We start from the raw sequence: 15,658 nt of genomic DNA, 5'->3' as shown, positions 1-15,658 counted from the left end.
AGTTGCAACCACAGTTTAAAATAACTAAACCATGGTTCCTGATCTAGCTACATGGACTATTTTGTTACAAGTCTACACCAAGTTTTATTAAAGTGTAAGTCAATGATTAACACTAAGAATAAAAACAAGTATTTGCCCTTCCTTCACATGAGACCGAAGCGTATTCTTTTCTCTTGTTCATTTGGTTCTCCACCTATACATATTCAATTCTGGCTACAGATAAAATCTCCTGGACTTCCAAAAGAACTATGGGAAGAACACTCTCCCTGAAGAAAAGCTTGTACATAAGAATACAGAACAGCCTAATAAGGAAGCTGACTGCTTTAAATCTTAATCATCAAAGTATGAGAGTAATAAAAGACTGTCAAAACAGTTAAGAAGTGCTGTATATGACAGATTTGGGTCTCTACTTATTTGCAGCCATAGAATCAGCATTTACTGGCAGTTGTAAAGGCAGGAAAGGGGCAGACTTCACCATACCAACTTCTAATATTTCAAATAAATAAAAATAGCAGTGGAAAATTGTCCTTGTTCATTTCTATAAAAACTCAAGAATATTCCTTCACCCATGGTCTAATTTTACAGGTCCCAATTAACACAGGATAGAGAGACATTGGTACGACAAAAGGCCAGTCCTCAATCCATCAACCCAAACCTGTCAGGCCTTTTCCCTATTTACCGGGAAAAAAGAGTGAAGAATGGATAATAATATGGTTTATATAAAAGCTACAGGACCAAGTTCTTATAGAACTATCACATGGTTAAGTAAGACCATTTTTCATATCCTAGTAGCCTTAATTCAAAACGGTATTTTTTCTCAACGTCGTAATGTTATCTTTTTTTCCATACCCAGTATAAATTGTTATTTACAGATAAAAACCGTCAGGAACATACCCACAAGTGGGGTTAGGAAGTGAGTACCACATTGGTTCATGTTTTCCTGTGCTTCCCCCCTGCGATGAATCATAGCTGTCAACGACACACCATGGAAACACGTACAAATGTACCTTATTCACAGCAAGATACCACCCCAAAGTCCAGAACTCCCAAAACCAAAGTCTGTACAGTAAAAGTCAAAGTACTACTAATACAGAAATCCTAACTCTGCCTATACAAGTCTGCTCCTACTGTTGCACGCACACTCTGGACGGAGTAATTCACTGGTTTTCTTACGAAAGCAACAGACGGGTATTTGCCATCACAAGGTGGTACCATTAGGTTCCTGTCGGCCTTGGGTTCCCCCGCGTCCCAACCTCTGTCTGTTCGCCTCCTGTGTCCTACGCCCCACGCCGGACTTCACAGGTGTCTCATGACTGGGAACTGCGATCACTCTCCAAGCCCTTTTCTCCTCTAAGAGAAAGGGACGCTTGGGAAACTCACCGGCTGGCCATTTTCATACCAAGTTTACAGCAAGCCTAACGGGAACATCATTTACCTCAAAATGGGCACTATTTCCTGTCGTCTGAAGCTGTGGCAGCCACTCCTGGTTAAGAGAGAGCCAGGGAGAGAGGAGAAAAAGAGGAGGAAACCCACCGCATTCATTTCCTCGCTGCAGAAACAAATCATGCAGACAAGTGCCTGGGGTAAAAATAAAACAATCGGTATCACGACTCCTGCTGTCCGTGCGGCTCTTCCAAAAAGTTCCGCCAGCGGCCTCCCAAATTCGCACTGGCATCAGTTCGCCCTGTACGAATGCCGCCATCAGACCCTCCGGGGGACCCTCCCTGCTCAGCCGTGCCCGACGCAGCGCAGCGACGCCAGAGCCCGCGGCGGACGCAGCTCCAACCTCTCCCCCACCGGCTGCCGCAGGGAAAGCCCGCCCGCTCCCGCTCCCGCTCCCCGGGAACACGAGCGGGCGCCGGCGGTGTCCAGGCCTGGGCAGGGCCGGCGGCACCGGGCGGCTCGGCGCTGCGAGCAGAGCCCGCCGCCGCCGCCGCCGCCGCCGCCCAGAGCACATTCCAGAGGCGCGAGTCACGGCCAGCGCGCCCGCGCCCCTCACCGGAGCGGCTCCGCGCGGGCCTCGGCGGGGCAGGGAAGGCGCCCCTCCGGGGGCGCGTGGGGAGTCTGCGGACCGGGACAGGGCGAGGGGCGCGGCCCTAGCCGCGGGGACCCCCGGCAGGCGAAACTGACGGCGGGGCGGACGACGGGCCCGGCGGGGAGCCGCACTCACCCAGGCCGGCAGGTCGCAGGCGCGCACCCCCAGGCGCACGGCGCGCTCCTCGTCCTCCAGCAGCGCCAGCGCGCGGCACAGGCGGGTCGCCTTGAGGCCGCGGCTCCTGCGGCACCACACGAGCAGCCCGAGCGCCAGCAGCACCCAGCTGAAGCTCAGGCCCAGGTAGCCGAGGGCGTACACCGGCAGCAGCAGCGCGAAACTGCGCGCCAGCTGCGCCAGCAGCCCCGCGACGTCCACGCTCAGCACCGCGCCCGGGGGCTCGGCGGGGGCGGCGTCGGCCCCGGGGCCACGGCCCTCCGCGCCGCTCATGGCGCCGCGCTCGCGTCGACCGGGCGGCGGACGCTCAGCCCGCGCACCAGCGGCCCTCGGAAGGGACCGCGCCGGCGCTAGGGCCCGCCCGCGCTTCCGCCCGCGAGCGGCGTGCGACGTCAGCACGCAGGGCGGGCGGCGGGGCGGCGGCCGGGCGCGGCCCTGGGCCTGGTGCCGGGCGGGGCGGGCGGGGGCTGACGGGGGGCGCCACCGTGCGGCCGCCACTCGAGGCGGGAGTAAGCGCGGGGTCGGCGCGGACGTCATCGCGCGGGGTGGGGCGCCGCTGCGGCGGCCCGGCGCGGCCCTGGGCCCGAGCCACGTATTCGCGGTGGGTGGGCGGGGCCGGGCGGGGCCGACGGGGAAGACAGCGTGCGCGGCGCCGCTAAGGCGGCCCGGCGCGCCGTCACGTGGGTGGGCGGGGCGGGGCGCGGCCCTGCGCCCAGAGCACGTACGTTCGCTGCGTGGGCGGGCCCGGCCGCCTTACGCTCCCGCGGGGCGGTCGGCCGCCCTCGGGGGCGGGCCTGCGCGCGACGTCCCCGCGCGGGGCGGGCTCGGGCTTCGGCGCCCGCGCGGTCGCTGCCTGCCGGGGCGGGGGACGAGGAGGGCGCGTCCCCGCGTGGGTGTGAGACTTGCCCGCTGTTCGGCAGTGCCTGTTCGGTGACTTTTCTGAGAAACCGTACGCGCTCCCGCGGGGTCGGCCAGAGCCGCGCTCTGAGCAGCGGGGCGCCGTTCGCGGGGGCCCGGCCACGGAGCCGGGCGCCTTCTGCTGGGGGCCGCGCCGCTGTTCGGGGCTGCGAGGCCCAGCAGGGGCGGCCTGCCCGCGTCCGGAACGTGAAGCGCCCCCGCGCGAGCCCGGCACCTGCTTCCGAGCGGAACGCCGTGCGGCCTCGTGAAAGGCCTTGGTCCCGGCCGACTCGCTGCTTCCGAGCTCGGGCCCTGCGTGCGGTGTCCGAGAAGACCTCGCGCCCCGTGACTACCTTGTTTTCCCGGGAGCTCCATCAGGGTGATTCCCGGTTCGGCTTCCCGGGGAACTTTGATTCGATGTAGCAGCAGAGCTAGTTTCCCCTTCTCACTCCTCGAGTCTGTGTTGCTGGGCACCTTGGTCATCTCTGGGCGGGGCGGGAACCTAGCGCCCTGTTTTTAAGCCCCTGGTTGGCGTGAGCACCTCGCGTCGCACGAGTTCTTCCCTGCGGTATTGCGGGGATCCTGGAATAACGACGTGGTAACTGTGATGGCTGCAGGGACAAAGCCCGGTGTCTTCGGGACAAAACAGTGACGCTCCACGGACTGCCTCGCTGTGCAGAGTGAAAGCCGGCAAGGTGGGGAAGACTGCCCGCTGCAGACCAAACTGCCATCACAGCACCATCAGCAAAACAGCCGATCAAAGACTTGATGCCAGCAGGAGCTTTTGGGGGGGGGGCACTGGCGGGCATGGATGGCACTGCCAGCGTCTCATTAATGGTTCAGCTAGGCTTTAAGTTCCGTGAGGGCAACAACCGTATTTATTACGTTTACCACCATGTCTCCGGGCTAGCACCTGGATGAATAAACGACACCCCCCTTCTTCCCTTGTCTTCAGGTCTGTATGTAATTACGTATGCATGTATGTGTGTGTGGCCATGGAGATACAGAAATGGATCTCAGAAACTTCGCTCTAGGGTCTAGAACGCTCAACTTTGGGCAAGGACACTAAACCTCAAGCAAGGGAAGAGGTTTTCCTTTTCTTGCTCTTTTTTTTTTTTTTAAGATTTTATTTATTTATTTGACAGAGACACAGCGAGAGAGGGACCACAAGCAGGGGGAGTGGGAGAGGGAGAAGCAGGCTTCCTGCTGAGCAAGGAGCCTGATGCTGGACTCGACCCCAGGACCCTGGGATCATGACCCAAGCAGAAGGCAGACGCTTAACGACTGAGCCACCCAGGCGCCCCCCCCCCCCGCCTTTTCTTGCTCTTCACCATATTACATTAAGTTGTAAATATATAAAATGGCAAGTCTCAAACCTTTTCCTCCACAACAGCTAAATATTCTAATGCCAAGTCTTACTCAAGACTAAGTTACAAACTCAAGACAATTACCTTGTTAACACAGGAAGGGGCATGAGCCTTTCTGTCCTGTGGTTTTTCCTCTAAAGAGCCGTAGAATCACGTTCTATAAAGATCTGAATGAACACCAGCCACATAAAAAATCTTGCACATCTGCAATAGAGTGTTTGACCTGAGCAACCTAGCGATGTAAAATGCACTGAAGAGAAGTGTCCATGTTGCACACCAATCAGCCTCCCGGTCTCAGCTGGCTTTGTGACCCCTAGAACTTCTGGCCACTTCCCTGTACTTAATTACACCAGCAAGGCAGAACACATCTCATTCTGTACAGAGCCTAATAACAGGCCCAGCTTGGTTCTTAGGTTTTTGCTAGTATTTTTAAACCCCTCAGTCTCCTGCAAGCTCTTCATGTTACCTCCTTCCTTACCTTCTGTGCTGACATTTACTCAATGAAAGGCACTGCTTTCAGAGGAAAGAAGAACATCATTGTGAGTGATCTAGTAAACTATAAAGTTCCAGACTCTGCCCTCAACCTTTCAAGTTTCAGAGAAAAGAGCTGCCTTCTGTTTCAGCTGAACCTTTTCTGCTTTGTTTCACCTCTCCTCTCGCCTAAGTCTGGGCCTTATCAACTATCCTCTCCACCTCTTCTACCTCGTCCTGTTCTAGCTCCTTCCCTATCAGCTCTACATAGGTTTCGTTGTAGACCATGGGATCACACTTTGCCTCTCTTCCTTTCATCCTACTAACCAGGACTCTTTCTGCCCAAACTCACCAAGACTCCTACCTTTTCTAAGATGCTCCTTTGGTGACACAACCATATTCTTTACCTGAGCCCTGAGTGGGTTTCTGTGCTATGCAACCAAAAGAATCAGAAAAAGCTTGGTCCTTTCTTGCTTGCTCAGATCATGACAGAAATCTCTTACTTGACTGGGAGCCCTTTAATCCCACCCTTTAAAAGTTCCACAGAGACCATCTCCGCCCCCCCCCCCCATGGAGGAGGCAGTGACAGGCCTACCTGAGGTGGCAGACAGACTCCTCAGCCCAGTCTATTAGCAAATAAACACATACACTGAGGATAATGAAAGCCAGGTTTCTTGCTGTTGGAGAAGATATTACAAGCATGGAAAGGGAGAGTCCAGAAAGAACCCTCATGTTTTGGACTGGACTTGGAGGAGGTATGAACTCATGTGTTTTGACATATATGTACAGAGACCCAAAAATAGTTATTGTCTGTATTTGTGTGTTATATATTTTCTATTTCTCTCTGCTGAGAGTGTCCAGAAACAATGGTACCCCTGTACCAGTAAGTACAAGTAACTCCCAGATGTTGGCGTCTAGATACCATTTTCCAATAAAAGGAACCACAGATCTCTGGAGAAATAGTTGACTTCAGGGCTGGAGCAGTGAAAGTACAAGATGAACCTGGAATATTTTGTTGTGCCAGGAGGTAAGAAAATGCTCAAAGAATCATGTGCTGTCAAAGGACATGGTAGGCAACTTGAAGGGCTCTTGCTGATTAAATCTGGGACAATCTGAGCAGCAAAATCAAGGATGACATTGGCAGATTACAAGCCAGGGAGTAAAATAGGAACCCATGAGTCCATTCTGATGTAGATGAATGAGCGAGTGAGGAATGCACAGAAAATAAATCACTGGAGTCACAGAAATGGAAAATCACCAGTTAGCAGTCACAGTAGTGCAAGAGCAAGTTATCAACGAAGGCTAAGGGCAGTAGGTGGAAGTTTGATGAGGAATAATACCAGAATACTTTCTACAAGATACTTATCAATTACAAAGGGAAAGAGGAGTACAGAAGCCTTCCTGGGGCATTTTGCCAGAGAGCTTGAGAAAGCCTGACTCGAGTATGGCCTAGGGACTCAGGGGGCTGCTGCAGGGTATGGTCCCCTCTGTTCTCACTGAGGAACTAAATATTCCAGATCACAAGAGACCGAAGAGACACAGCTACATGCGACGTGTGTTCCTCGTGGGATCTGGGATGTGAAGGAAAAGAAGTGTTTGGGACAGTCGGTGGAACAAGGGGGTCTGTGGATCAGACAGCAGACCTGTAACCATGTTGACTTCCTGACTGGGAGGCTGTGGAGCAGAGTCTGTCCTTGTTTTGGGAAGACAAACACTGGAGTATTTTGGAGTGATGAGTAATCCTATCTGAAGTTCTTTGTCAAATGACTCAGAACAAGTCTAACAATAATGGGTAAGTGTAGGTGTAGACAGATGAATGCTGGATGACAGACAAGTGGAGCAGATATGCTGGGAGGTTCATGGTGGGAATCTGGGCAGTGGAGACAGGGTGCTTTGTACTTGCATATTTTCTCTAAGTTCGAAATTAATCCAAAAGTCATTTTTAAAAGTCCATATTTCTATCAAATAGCCAATTCAAAATGCAGATTTGATTGAATCTCTTCCCTGCTTATATATCCTTTGCTTCTAATGTGAAGTTACAGCTCCTCTGCATGACACACAGAGCTTGTCTACATTTGATCCTACCTCTAGCCTCACCTCGTGATCTAGGGTCTGCTCTGCTGCTCATTCCTCCCAAACCCTGCTGTTACCTGTCTGTGCCTTTGCACCTGCTCTTCTCTGTGTCTGGACTACCCTTTTCCCTCTATCCTTATGCAAAACTCCTATTCATCTTTCTTTTTTTTTTTTTTTAAGATTTTATTTATTTATTTGACAGAGAGAGACACAGCGAGAGAGGGAACACAAATGGGGAGTGGGAGAGGGAGAAGCAGGCTTCCCGCCAAGCAGGGAGCCCAATGCGGGGCTCGATCCCAGGACCCCGGGATCACGACCTGAGCTGAAGGCAGACGCTTAACGACTGAGCCACCCAGGCGCCCCTTCTATTCATCTTTCAAAACAATTTGTATATCTCCACTTCTGTGAAGCCTTTTGTGATATCTCCTTCCTCGAGTTAATCCTATCTATACCTTATGCTTATCTCCATGACTACACTTATCTGCTGAATACAGCTCAGCCCTCAGGAGCCCCAGAGGCAGCTCTATGCATGTGAGGGGGGGCCCTGATGTTCTTGGGGAGGGGAGTCTGAATTAGGTGGTACATGTTAGAGCACCCCACTGAAGCCATCTATCAAGTCATAAGCCCCATTCCAGTTTTTATCGTTATTGAAGATGATACGTGCATGGCTTCATTAAGTCCTCTGTTCAGGTCTCATTAGGTGAAACCAAGTGTTGGCTTGTTGCCTGAGCTGTGGTCTCCTTTGGAGACCTTCATCTGAGATCCCCTCCCAAGTTCATTCAGGGTGTTGGCAGAATTCAGTTCACTGCAGCTGTAGGGCTTAAGTCCCTAATTTCTGCTGGCCGACAGCCAGGGGTCACCCTCTGTTCCTTCCATGTGCCCCCTCCTTTGTCCCCTCCTGGCATCGCAGTTTGCTTCATCTTCTTCCAGGACAGGAGTGTCTCTCAGATGTATCACCTTCTTTGGAAAGTCAGGCCCAACCGGGATTATCTCCCTTTTGACCACTTTAGTCAACTCCTCGGTAACCTGACCACGGGAGTAGATCCCATCACATTCACAGATTTTGCTCACACTCAAGGAGAGAGTGTTCAACAAGAGAGTGGATGCCAGGGGCTGGACTATTAGGGCCAGAGTTCTGCCTACCGCAATCTCTTCACTGATGGAAGTCCTCCAGTTTTGGTTTCATACAGTAGCAGATAATTTATAAATTGATAAAGGCAGGCTCTAATTTTGGTATCCCACCTATTTTCATCTGTCCTAGATGTTTATAACTTAGGTGCTAATCCATAATAACAGTAATAAACTTGTTAATACCTTACTGTGTGCTTAGTTTGCAATAGGCGCTGTTCTGGGTACTTCACATAATCACTCATGTAATCCTCATGACTACTCTACAGAACAGGTACTTGTAATTCCCATTTTACTGAAGAGCTAACTGAAGCACAAGGTAGTAAAACAAACTTTCTACGTTCACACAGCCAGTGAGAGGCTGATCAGACTTCTCACTAGCATGTTAGTTCGTTAAACCCACAGGTAGGTTTTCTATCATATCCATGTACACAGGCATTAGAGGGACACCAAATTTACCTGACCTCGAAAACCAAAGAGGCTGGGAAAGGAAAGTTCTTGGCTTTTGTGACAAATTTGCTTATTACTGTGAAAAAAGGTTCTGTTTTTATCATAACCCCGAATTATAAGCTGGTTTACAGTCCAGTGAGGGAGATGGACAGACATGTTTAAATTCTAGAAAAGAGGACATAGGAGAACTTTAACAAATCAGTGGGACCAAAGGTGAGTAAGGGAGGGTCTGTGCAGACGGCCGCAGCTGTCTCTGGGAGTCTGGAACAAAGCTAGCTTGGGGAAGGGGCAGAGGAGCAGGCTGCACAATGGCTGCAAAGCCCCACGAAGCCCCCATTGTTGGCTCCCACTTGTCTCCAACTTACCTGTCCTTCAGTCTGCAAACACAGCATTCTCTTCCCATTTTAATGACTTAGCATTGCCCACAATGCTTTAAATCTTCACATCATGCCATTTCAAGATCCTTCACCGGCTGGCCGTGCCCCCCTTTCCAGCCTCCTCTCTGACCATCTCATGCCACTCCATATGCCCCCTGCTACTCCCACTCACATACTCTGTGCTGGACACCTGCTCTGCTCCACACAGAGGCCACTTGCCCATGGGGCTTTGAGCACATGAAATGTGGCCAGTCTGAACTGAGGTGTGCTGTAAATATAAAACACACACTGGATTTTGAAGACAGTGTAAGAAAAGTAAAATAACTCAACATTTTAAATATACATTATATGATAAAATGATAACATTATGTATGTGGCTAAATACATCATTATTTTTTTTAAAGACCTTATTTATTTATTTGACAGAGAGAGACACAGCGAGAGAGGGAACACAAGCAGGGGGAGTGGGAGAGGGAGAAGCAGGCCTCCCACCGAGCAGGGAGCCCGATGTGGGGCTCCATCCCAGGACCCTGGGATCATGACCCGAGCCTAAGGCAGATGCCCAACGACCGAGCCACCCAGGCGCCCCACTAAATACATTATTAAATTTGATTTCATCTGTTTCTTTGTACTTTTTAAAGTGTGGCTACTACATAATTTATAATGATCTATGTGGCTTGGATTATATTTCTATATGCTTTCTTCTACAGCACAGTTCCAGGGACAATCATATTTCCTGGAACCCTCCAAAGCCGCCTTCTCTCTGGGCTTGGACCCAAGATGTTCTTTCCCAGCCTCTCTGTCTGGGAAATTATGTGTCCTTCCCAACCTCAGTCTTTCTTCCAGAGAGCCATCTGTCACCTTCTCACTTACTGCTCTCATAGGTTCCTGTTATTTAGCAGCTGTTTGCCTATTTCTCTGTCCTAGCAATCATGAGCTACTAGAGGTCCAGAGAGTGTTCATGTAGCTTTCTATCTCTAGCCCTCTGTCACTTCCCAGGTCATCAAATGAACTTAGGAAGGCATCTACTAAATGAATGAACACAATAAAAGAAATATTGTAAGATAAAATGGAACTGCTCATCAAAGGAGTTATTTAGAAAATGGTTGTTTTGGGAGGTCTGAGGAGAGAAAGGCTGTTTTAGCCATTTATTCAGCAGTTGTGCTGGAAATAGTGAGCAAGAGGAGGAGACAGCATTCACCAAGCCTGTGAATATACTGCATCTGGGGAGCTCGAAGTCATGCTGTTTGCTGATGAAGGGTGGCAGTGGAAATAAGAGGCAGAGTTAACGCCCGATTATCTTGAAAGGAGTCTGGTTGCACTTGAGACCCAGGTCGGTCATGCGGTATGCATGACTTTATCCTCATATTCAACAGAGTTCGAAGCTTTTCCAGAATCAGATGTTTTCTTGGTTGACGAAGAGTGACACAGTGCTTAAAAGCATGGACTCTGGCATCAGACCATCCATCAGCCTGGCTTTGTGAGTTTAGGCAAGTGAATTAACCTTTCTGGCCTTCAGTCTCCTCATCTGAAAAACAGGAACAGTCTACCTCACAGGGATGCCACAAGAATTAAGTGAATGGCCCAATGGAAAGTTTGAGTTTGGTGCCTCACTTGCAGCAATTCCTCAATATATCACAGCTCTCACTGAAACTGGCTTTCCTACCTTCCTTTTCTGTTATGTTCTTCCTAAAGGGTTAAAGAATGAGAATGAAAAAAAAAGTAGTGATATGCCCAGGACCAGAGTACAATTAAATATACAAGGCTTTTTGGATCTGCTATTAATTTCTCTAAGGCAAGAAGCTAGGTAAATGGCCTTTATCTGGAACAAAGTAGACAGATCCATAAAACTGTAAACTGGTTCATAATAGTATGTGATTAAAAAACACAACATCTGCAAAATAAATTTTATATCTCCAGGAAAACATGCTATCAAAAGCGCAGACTATTAATAACATGCTCAAGGATGTCCTCCTTAACGCATGATTTGAGAGTCTGCTCTTTTTTGTGTGCATGAAATATTAAGGGGAATCTTTTCTTAGTAACATTTGCATACTAACCAAATGCAAAACAGCGTGTGGAAACACAGCTAAACATCAGTTATAACGTGCATTACCGGAATAGGACCACCCCTCTTCAGTCTTGCTTATTTAAGACGGACTTTTATATTAAGCTTCAAATAAAATAATTCTGATAAAATAAATCTGAGATGCAGAGTATCTGTCTTAATGTTTCAGTACTCTTGTCTCTTGTCTCATATAAAAAACCATGCTTTCAACAACTACATTTTCAAATACTTTGATTCCCAGTACCTTACAGGGTGTGTATTATGCAGTGACATAAATGGGAAAATGAATTCTAAGGTGCGAATCCATATACAGATGAAAAGCTCTTCTCCTCATCTACTGTATATTTGCTAAGTCGAGTTTTGGGGTGCTTAATTTTCTTGCTTTGAAGAGGTGGGACGTTAAGATCGCTTCCCGATGCTGCCTCAGGACCGGAGTATAACGCCCTCCAGGTACCCGGTGGTACCCAGGCACCCAGGAATTGGAGTTTAGCCGCTTCAGTAGCAGTCGGCTCGGCAGCCGGCCTCAACTTCCTCGTCGTAGCTCCAGATGTCCAGGGACGCTGCTCAGCTCCGGTCCTCCCAGCCAGGCCGGAGGGTCAGCCCAGCTCAGGTCCCGCAGCGAGGCCCGCGCCCCCCGCCAGCCGAACGCTGACCGGGCTGGAGACCCGGACCGCGCTGCGCCCCTTTCCGCCCCACCGAGCGGGCGTGACGGTGGTGCGTCGTGCGGACCGGGGGATTGGTTACCCGGGCCGGAAATGGCTCGGCCTTCTGTTGCTTCTGCCTGTCGGCGGCTAGGAGCCAGGGATGCGCAGGCGCGCTGGGGACGGCCGCGGGGCATTCTGGGACAGCGGTGGCTCGGCGCTCTTCTGCTCCTGCCTGCCAACTGCCGGGAGCCGGGAGAGGACAGAAGCGCCGGGGGCGGCCGCACGGCCTGGCGGGACAGCGGTCGTTCGGCGCTCGGCTGCTCGCGCCTGCCGGTTGCTAGGAGCCGGGGACGCTGGCCCGGCGGTCCGGGCCTGCGAGCTGCGATGGAGCCCGGGAAGGTGAGTGCGAGCGGGCGGCGCGTGGGGCGGTCCGGGGTCGCCCGTGGGCCGGAGTGCACGGTTGCCGGCATCCCGGCCGCCTTCCCGCCGTGGTCGTGTCGCGTGCTGGGCGGTGTGGGAACCACGGGTCCCGGGAGGCGAGCGGCAGGGGCGCGTCGTGGTCAGCCGGGCCGCGGCGAGGAGGGCGCTTGGTCCTAGAGCGGGGGACCCTCGACCGAGGGCCAGTTTGAACTCCCTTCCTCCTTGGCAAAGCAAATGCCTTTTTTCTTAACCTTATCACTTAACGTATTTAGCTTAGTAACCAGTCGTAGCATCTGCTCAATAAAATCTGCTTTACAAGATCCTTTCCAGAGTTCGCTCAGGACCAATTTCTTTTCTAGACCTTCTCAGAGCAGTCATCTGGGAATTTCTTTGTGCTTCTGGGTTAGATCTACTGTGTTTTGGATCCAGTGTCATCAGGTTTCTTGGAATCCCCCCCCCCCCCGCCCCCGTTTTTCCCTGGAGTAAATCCTCAGGTACCTTTTTAAATAAGGTTATGTAGGAAGGAAGCTGTGCTCTTAAGAATGTCTTTATTATGCGGATACACTTGAGACTTCGGCTTAGTGCAGAATTCTAGGGTCAGAATGAATTTCTCCAGCACTTTGAAGATTTATTTATTTGAGAGAATGAGAGGGAGAGAGGGAGCACAGAGTGGGGTAGGGGCAGAAGGAGAGGGAGAGCGAGAGGCAGACTCCCCACTGAGTGTGGAGCCCGATGCGGGGCTCGATCCCAGGACCCTGGATGACCTGAGCCGAAGTCAGACACTTAACCGACTGAGCCACCCAGGCGCCCCGTAATTTCTCCAGGACTTTGAAGGCATCTTCTAGCATCTTCATCTTCTAGCAACCAGTTTGGTTGATGAGATATTTTTGTAAATAACATTTTCTTTCTTTCCAAAAGATTTAGGATCTTTGTCCTTGGTGTTCTGGACATATATGGCAATATGTCTATTGTGGTTCTTTTTTTTCATTATTTTTGACATTTGATTATGCGTTTCAAAATGAAACCTCAAGTCTACCTTTACTTCTAGGACATTTTTTCTATTCTGTATTTCCTTCTTTCTGTTTTCCCCATTCTTTCTGGAACTCTGATTCAGTCTCCTGTCACATGTTGAATTCATGGCTCATATTTTCCATCTCCTTGACTTTCTATATTCTGATTGCTCCAGCTTTATTGTTAGCTTTATCTACTTAATTGTTAGTTCTAATTTAATTAATTTTTTAAAAAGATTTTATTTATTTATTTGAGAGACAGAATGAGAGACAGAGAGCACGAGAGGGAAGAGGGTCAGAGGGAGAAGCAGACTCCCTGCCGAGCAGGGAGCCCGACGTGGGACTAGATCCAGGGACTCCAGGATCATGACCTGAGCCGAAGGCAGTCGCTCAACCAACTGAGCCACCCAGGCGCCCTAATTTAATTAATTTTTAAGCAAAGAACTTTTATTACTTGTTACAAATAAGGAGGGAGATAACTTTTTTTTTTAGGTTTTATTTATTTATTAGAGAGCACAAGCAAGGGGAGCAGCAGCAGAGGCAGAGGGAGAAGCAGACTCCCCACGGAGCAGGGAGCCCGATGTGGGGCTCAATTCCAGGACCCTGGGATCATGACCTGAACTGAAGGCAGACACTTAACTGACTGAGCCACCCAGGCACCCCATTTTTTTAAAGATTGATTTATTTATTTGAGAGTGGGGTGGGGCGGGTAGGGGTGGAGCAAGACCAAGAGAGAATCTCAGGCAGACTCCTCGTTGAGCACAGAGTGCCACACGGGGCTCGATCCCAAGACCTAAGATCACAACATGAGCTGAAACCACGAGTCAGACACTTCACTGACTGCACCACCCAGGCACCCCAAAGAGGGAGGTAGCTCTTAAAGCACTGTCTCCCCTTGGGGTTAGAGCAGGAAGCTTTTTTTTTTTTAATTTTTAAAAATTAAAAAAATTAAAAATTTATTCCAGTATAGTTAACATCCGGTGTTATATCAATTTCAGGTGTACAGTATAGTGATTCAACAATTTCCTACATCATGCAGCACTCATCAGGACAAGTGCACTCCGTAATCCCCATCACAAATTTAACCCATCCCCCCACCCCTCCCCTCTGGTAACCATGAGTTTGTTCTCCATAATTAAGAATGTTTCTTGATTTCTCTCTCTCTCTTTTTTCCCTTATGTTCATTTGTTTCGTTTATTAAATTCCACATATGAGTGAAATCATACAGTATTTGTTTTTCTCTGACTGACTTACTTGACTTAGCATAATACATTCTAGTTCCATCCATGTCCTTGGATATGGCGAGATTATAGATAATGCTGCTATAAACATTGGGATGCATGTATCCCTTTGACTTAGTATTCTTTTTTTAAATAAAGATTTTTCTTTTTTTTTTTTAAAGATTTTATTTATTTTTTGACAGAGAGAGACAGGAAGAGAGGGAACACAAGCAGGGGGAGTGGGAGAGGGAGAAGCAGGCTTCCCGCTGAGCAGGGAGCTGGACATGGGGCTTGATCCCAGGTGGGATCATGACCTGAGCCCAAGGCAGATGCTCGACTGACTGAGCCTCCCAGGCGCCCCTAAATAAAGATTTTTCTTTATTTCCTTGGGTCATTTTCTCCATTTGTTTTTCTTGATTCTTCTCTTTCTTATGTCGGTGTTTTCTCAACTGTCTGATTGACTTTTCATATTTATGAATGAAGCACCAGGTTTATTAAAGTAAGTTTTTTGAATAGTAGGGGTTTGCTCTGCTGGTTCCCGCTCAGTCTTCTCCCTGAATTGTTTGTAAAGCCCTTGTTCTTAACCACTGAGATAGGATTCCAGAGCAGGCACAGAGATTCCTCAGGCTCTTCACTCCCAAGACCATTTAATTATCAGACACGTATTTCTTTATTAGATCTCACCCAGATAAGTTCTCCCCTGTGTCTTTTTGTGATTCTGGCTGACATAGTTCACCTAGTTGGTTACATTTTGCATTACTTTGAATTATCTTGGGGGTTGTTTTCTGATACATATTTATAAAATAAACATTTCAAAGTAGCAAAGCAGCTATTTCCTGGCAGTTAATGAATCCCCATATTAGGTTCTCATTTGCAAGTTGGTCATTAACTTTTTAGGAGGTTAATCTGGTCATTAGGACCTTGTTATGCAGTTATTATAGTACTACAGAATTAGTGTATTTTGTTCCATAACGTCAAGGGAAGAGTAAAACCCCTATGCAGTGATTGGAATAAAATTGTGCTGGACTTTTTGGTGTTGTTTATTGTAACTTTATCATGTACCAAGCTTTTCCTTAGGTTTCTGTCAGTATATTTATTTGCTGACATCACTTCTATCACTAATATAACCAGTTTTGTGTTCTTTATTTCTACTAAGATCATAAAAAGGTTCAGTATTTTGTAGCTATTTATAGAAAATAAAACTTAATAGTGTGTTTGCTGACTTTACACCTGCTTGATAAAGGTAGTGAGTTTTCAGTGTTCTTTTTTTTTTTTTTAAGATTTTATTTATTTATTTGACAGAGAGAGACACAGCGAGAGAGGG

General features: G+C 49.2%; 2 protein-coding genes and 1 long non-coding RNA gene across 9 annotated transcripts in view; 1 reads left to right on the top strand and 2 right to left on the bottom strand.

Moving 5' to 3' along the window:
* Positions 1–2,563, bottom strand: part of ESYT2 (extended synaptotagmin 2) — an 82,110-nt gene extending 79,547 nt beyond the window's left edge. For 3 of the 4 annotated variants that reach the window (XM_035029755.1, XM_035029756.1, XM_035029757.1), the window contains exon 1: positions 2,171–2,563. In XM_035029755.1, coding sequence (XP_034885646.1) covers positions 2,171–2,482 — 312 coding nt within the window. In that variant the 5' untranslated portion in view covers positions 2,483–2,563. Of the gene's footprint in view, positions 1–1,533; positions 1,558–2,170 lie in introns of those variants that run through there. The other variant, XM_035029758.1, reaches the window with a different exon arrangement.
* A 7,545-nt stretch (positions 2,564–10,108) lies between these two features.
* Positions 10,109–11,791, bottom strand: LOC118026752. 2 transcript variants are annotated; one of them, XR_004683674.1, is made up of 2 exons: positions 11,033–11,791; positions 10,109–10,500 (listed from the first exon to the last, which is right to left on the bottom strand). It is a non-coding gene; the product is annotated as an uncharacterized LOC118026752 (long non-coding RNA). The 2 variants fall into 2 exon arrangements; XR_004683673.1 differs by having other exon boundaries at positions 11,285–11,791.
* Positions 11,792–11,940: 149 nt separating this feature from the next.
* DYNC2I1 (dynein 2 intermediate chain 1) overlaps positions 11,941–15,658 on the top strand; it is a 55,941-nt gene continuing 52,223 nt past the window's right edge. For all 3 annotated transcript variants that reach the window (XM_035029750.1, XM_035029751.1, XM_035029749.1), the window contains exon 1: positions 11,941–12,083. In XM_035029750.1, coding sequence (XP_034885641.1) covers positions 12,069–12,083 — 15 coding nt within the window. In that variant the 5' untranslated portion in view covers positions 11,941–12,068. The remainder of the gene's footprint in view (positions 12,084–15,658) is intronic.

This window comes from Mirounga leonina, unplaced genomic scaffold (genome assembly GCF_011800145.1).
Source record: "Mirounga leonina isolate KUSES-001 unplaced genomic scaffold, KU_Mleo_1.0 Mir_288, whole genome shotgun sequence".
Taxonomy (NCBI): Eukaryota; Metazoa; Chordata; class Mammalia; order Carnivora; family Phocidae; genus Mirounga; species Mirounga leonina.
This window is presented reverse-complemented; position numbering and strand designations above follow the sequence as displayed.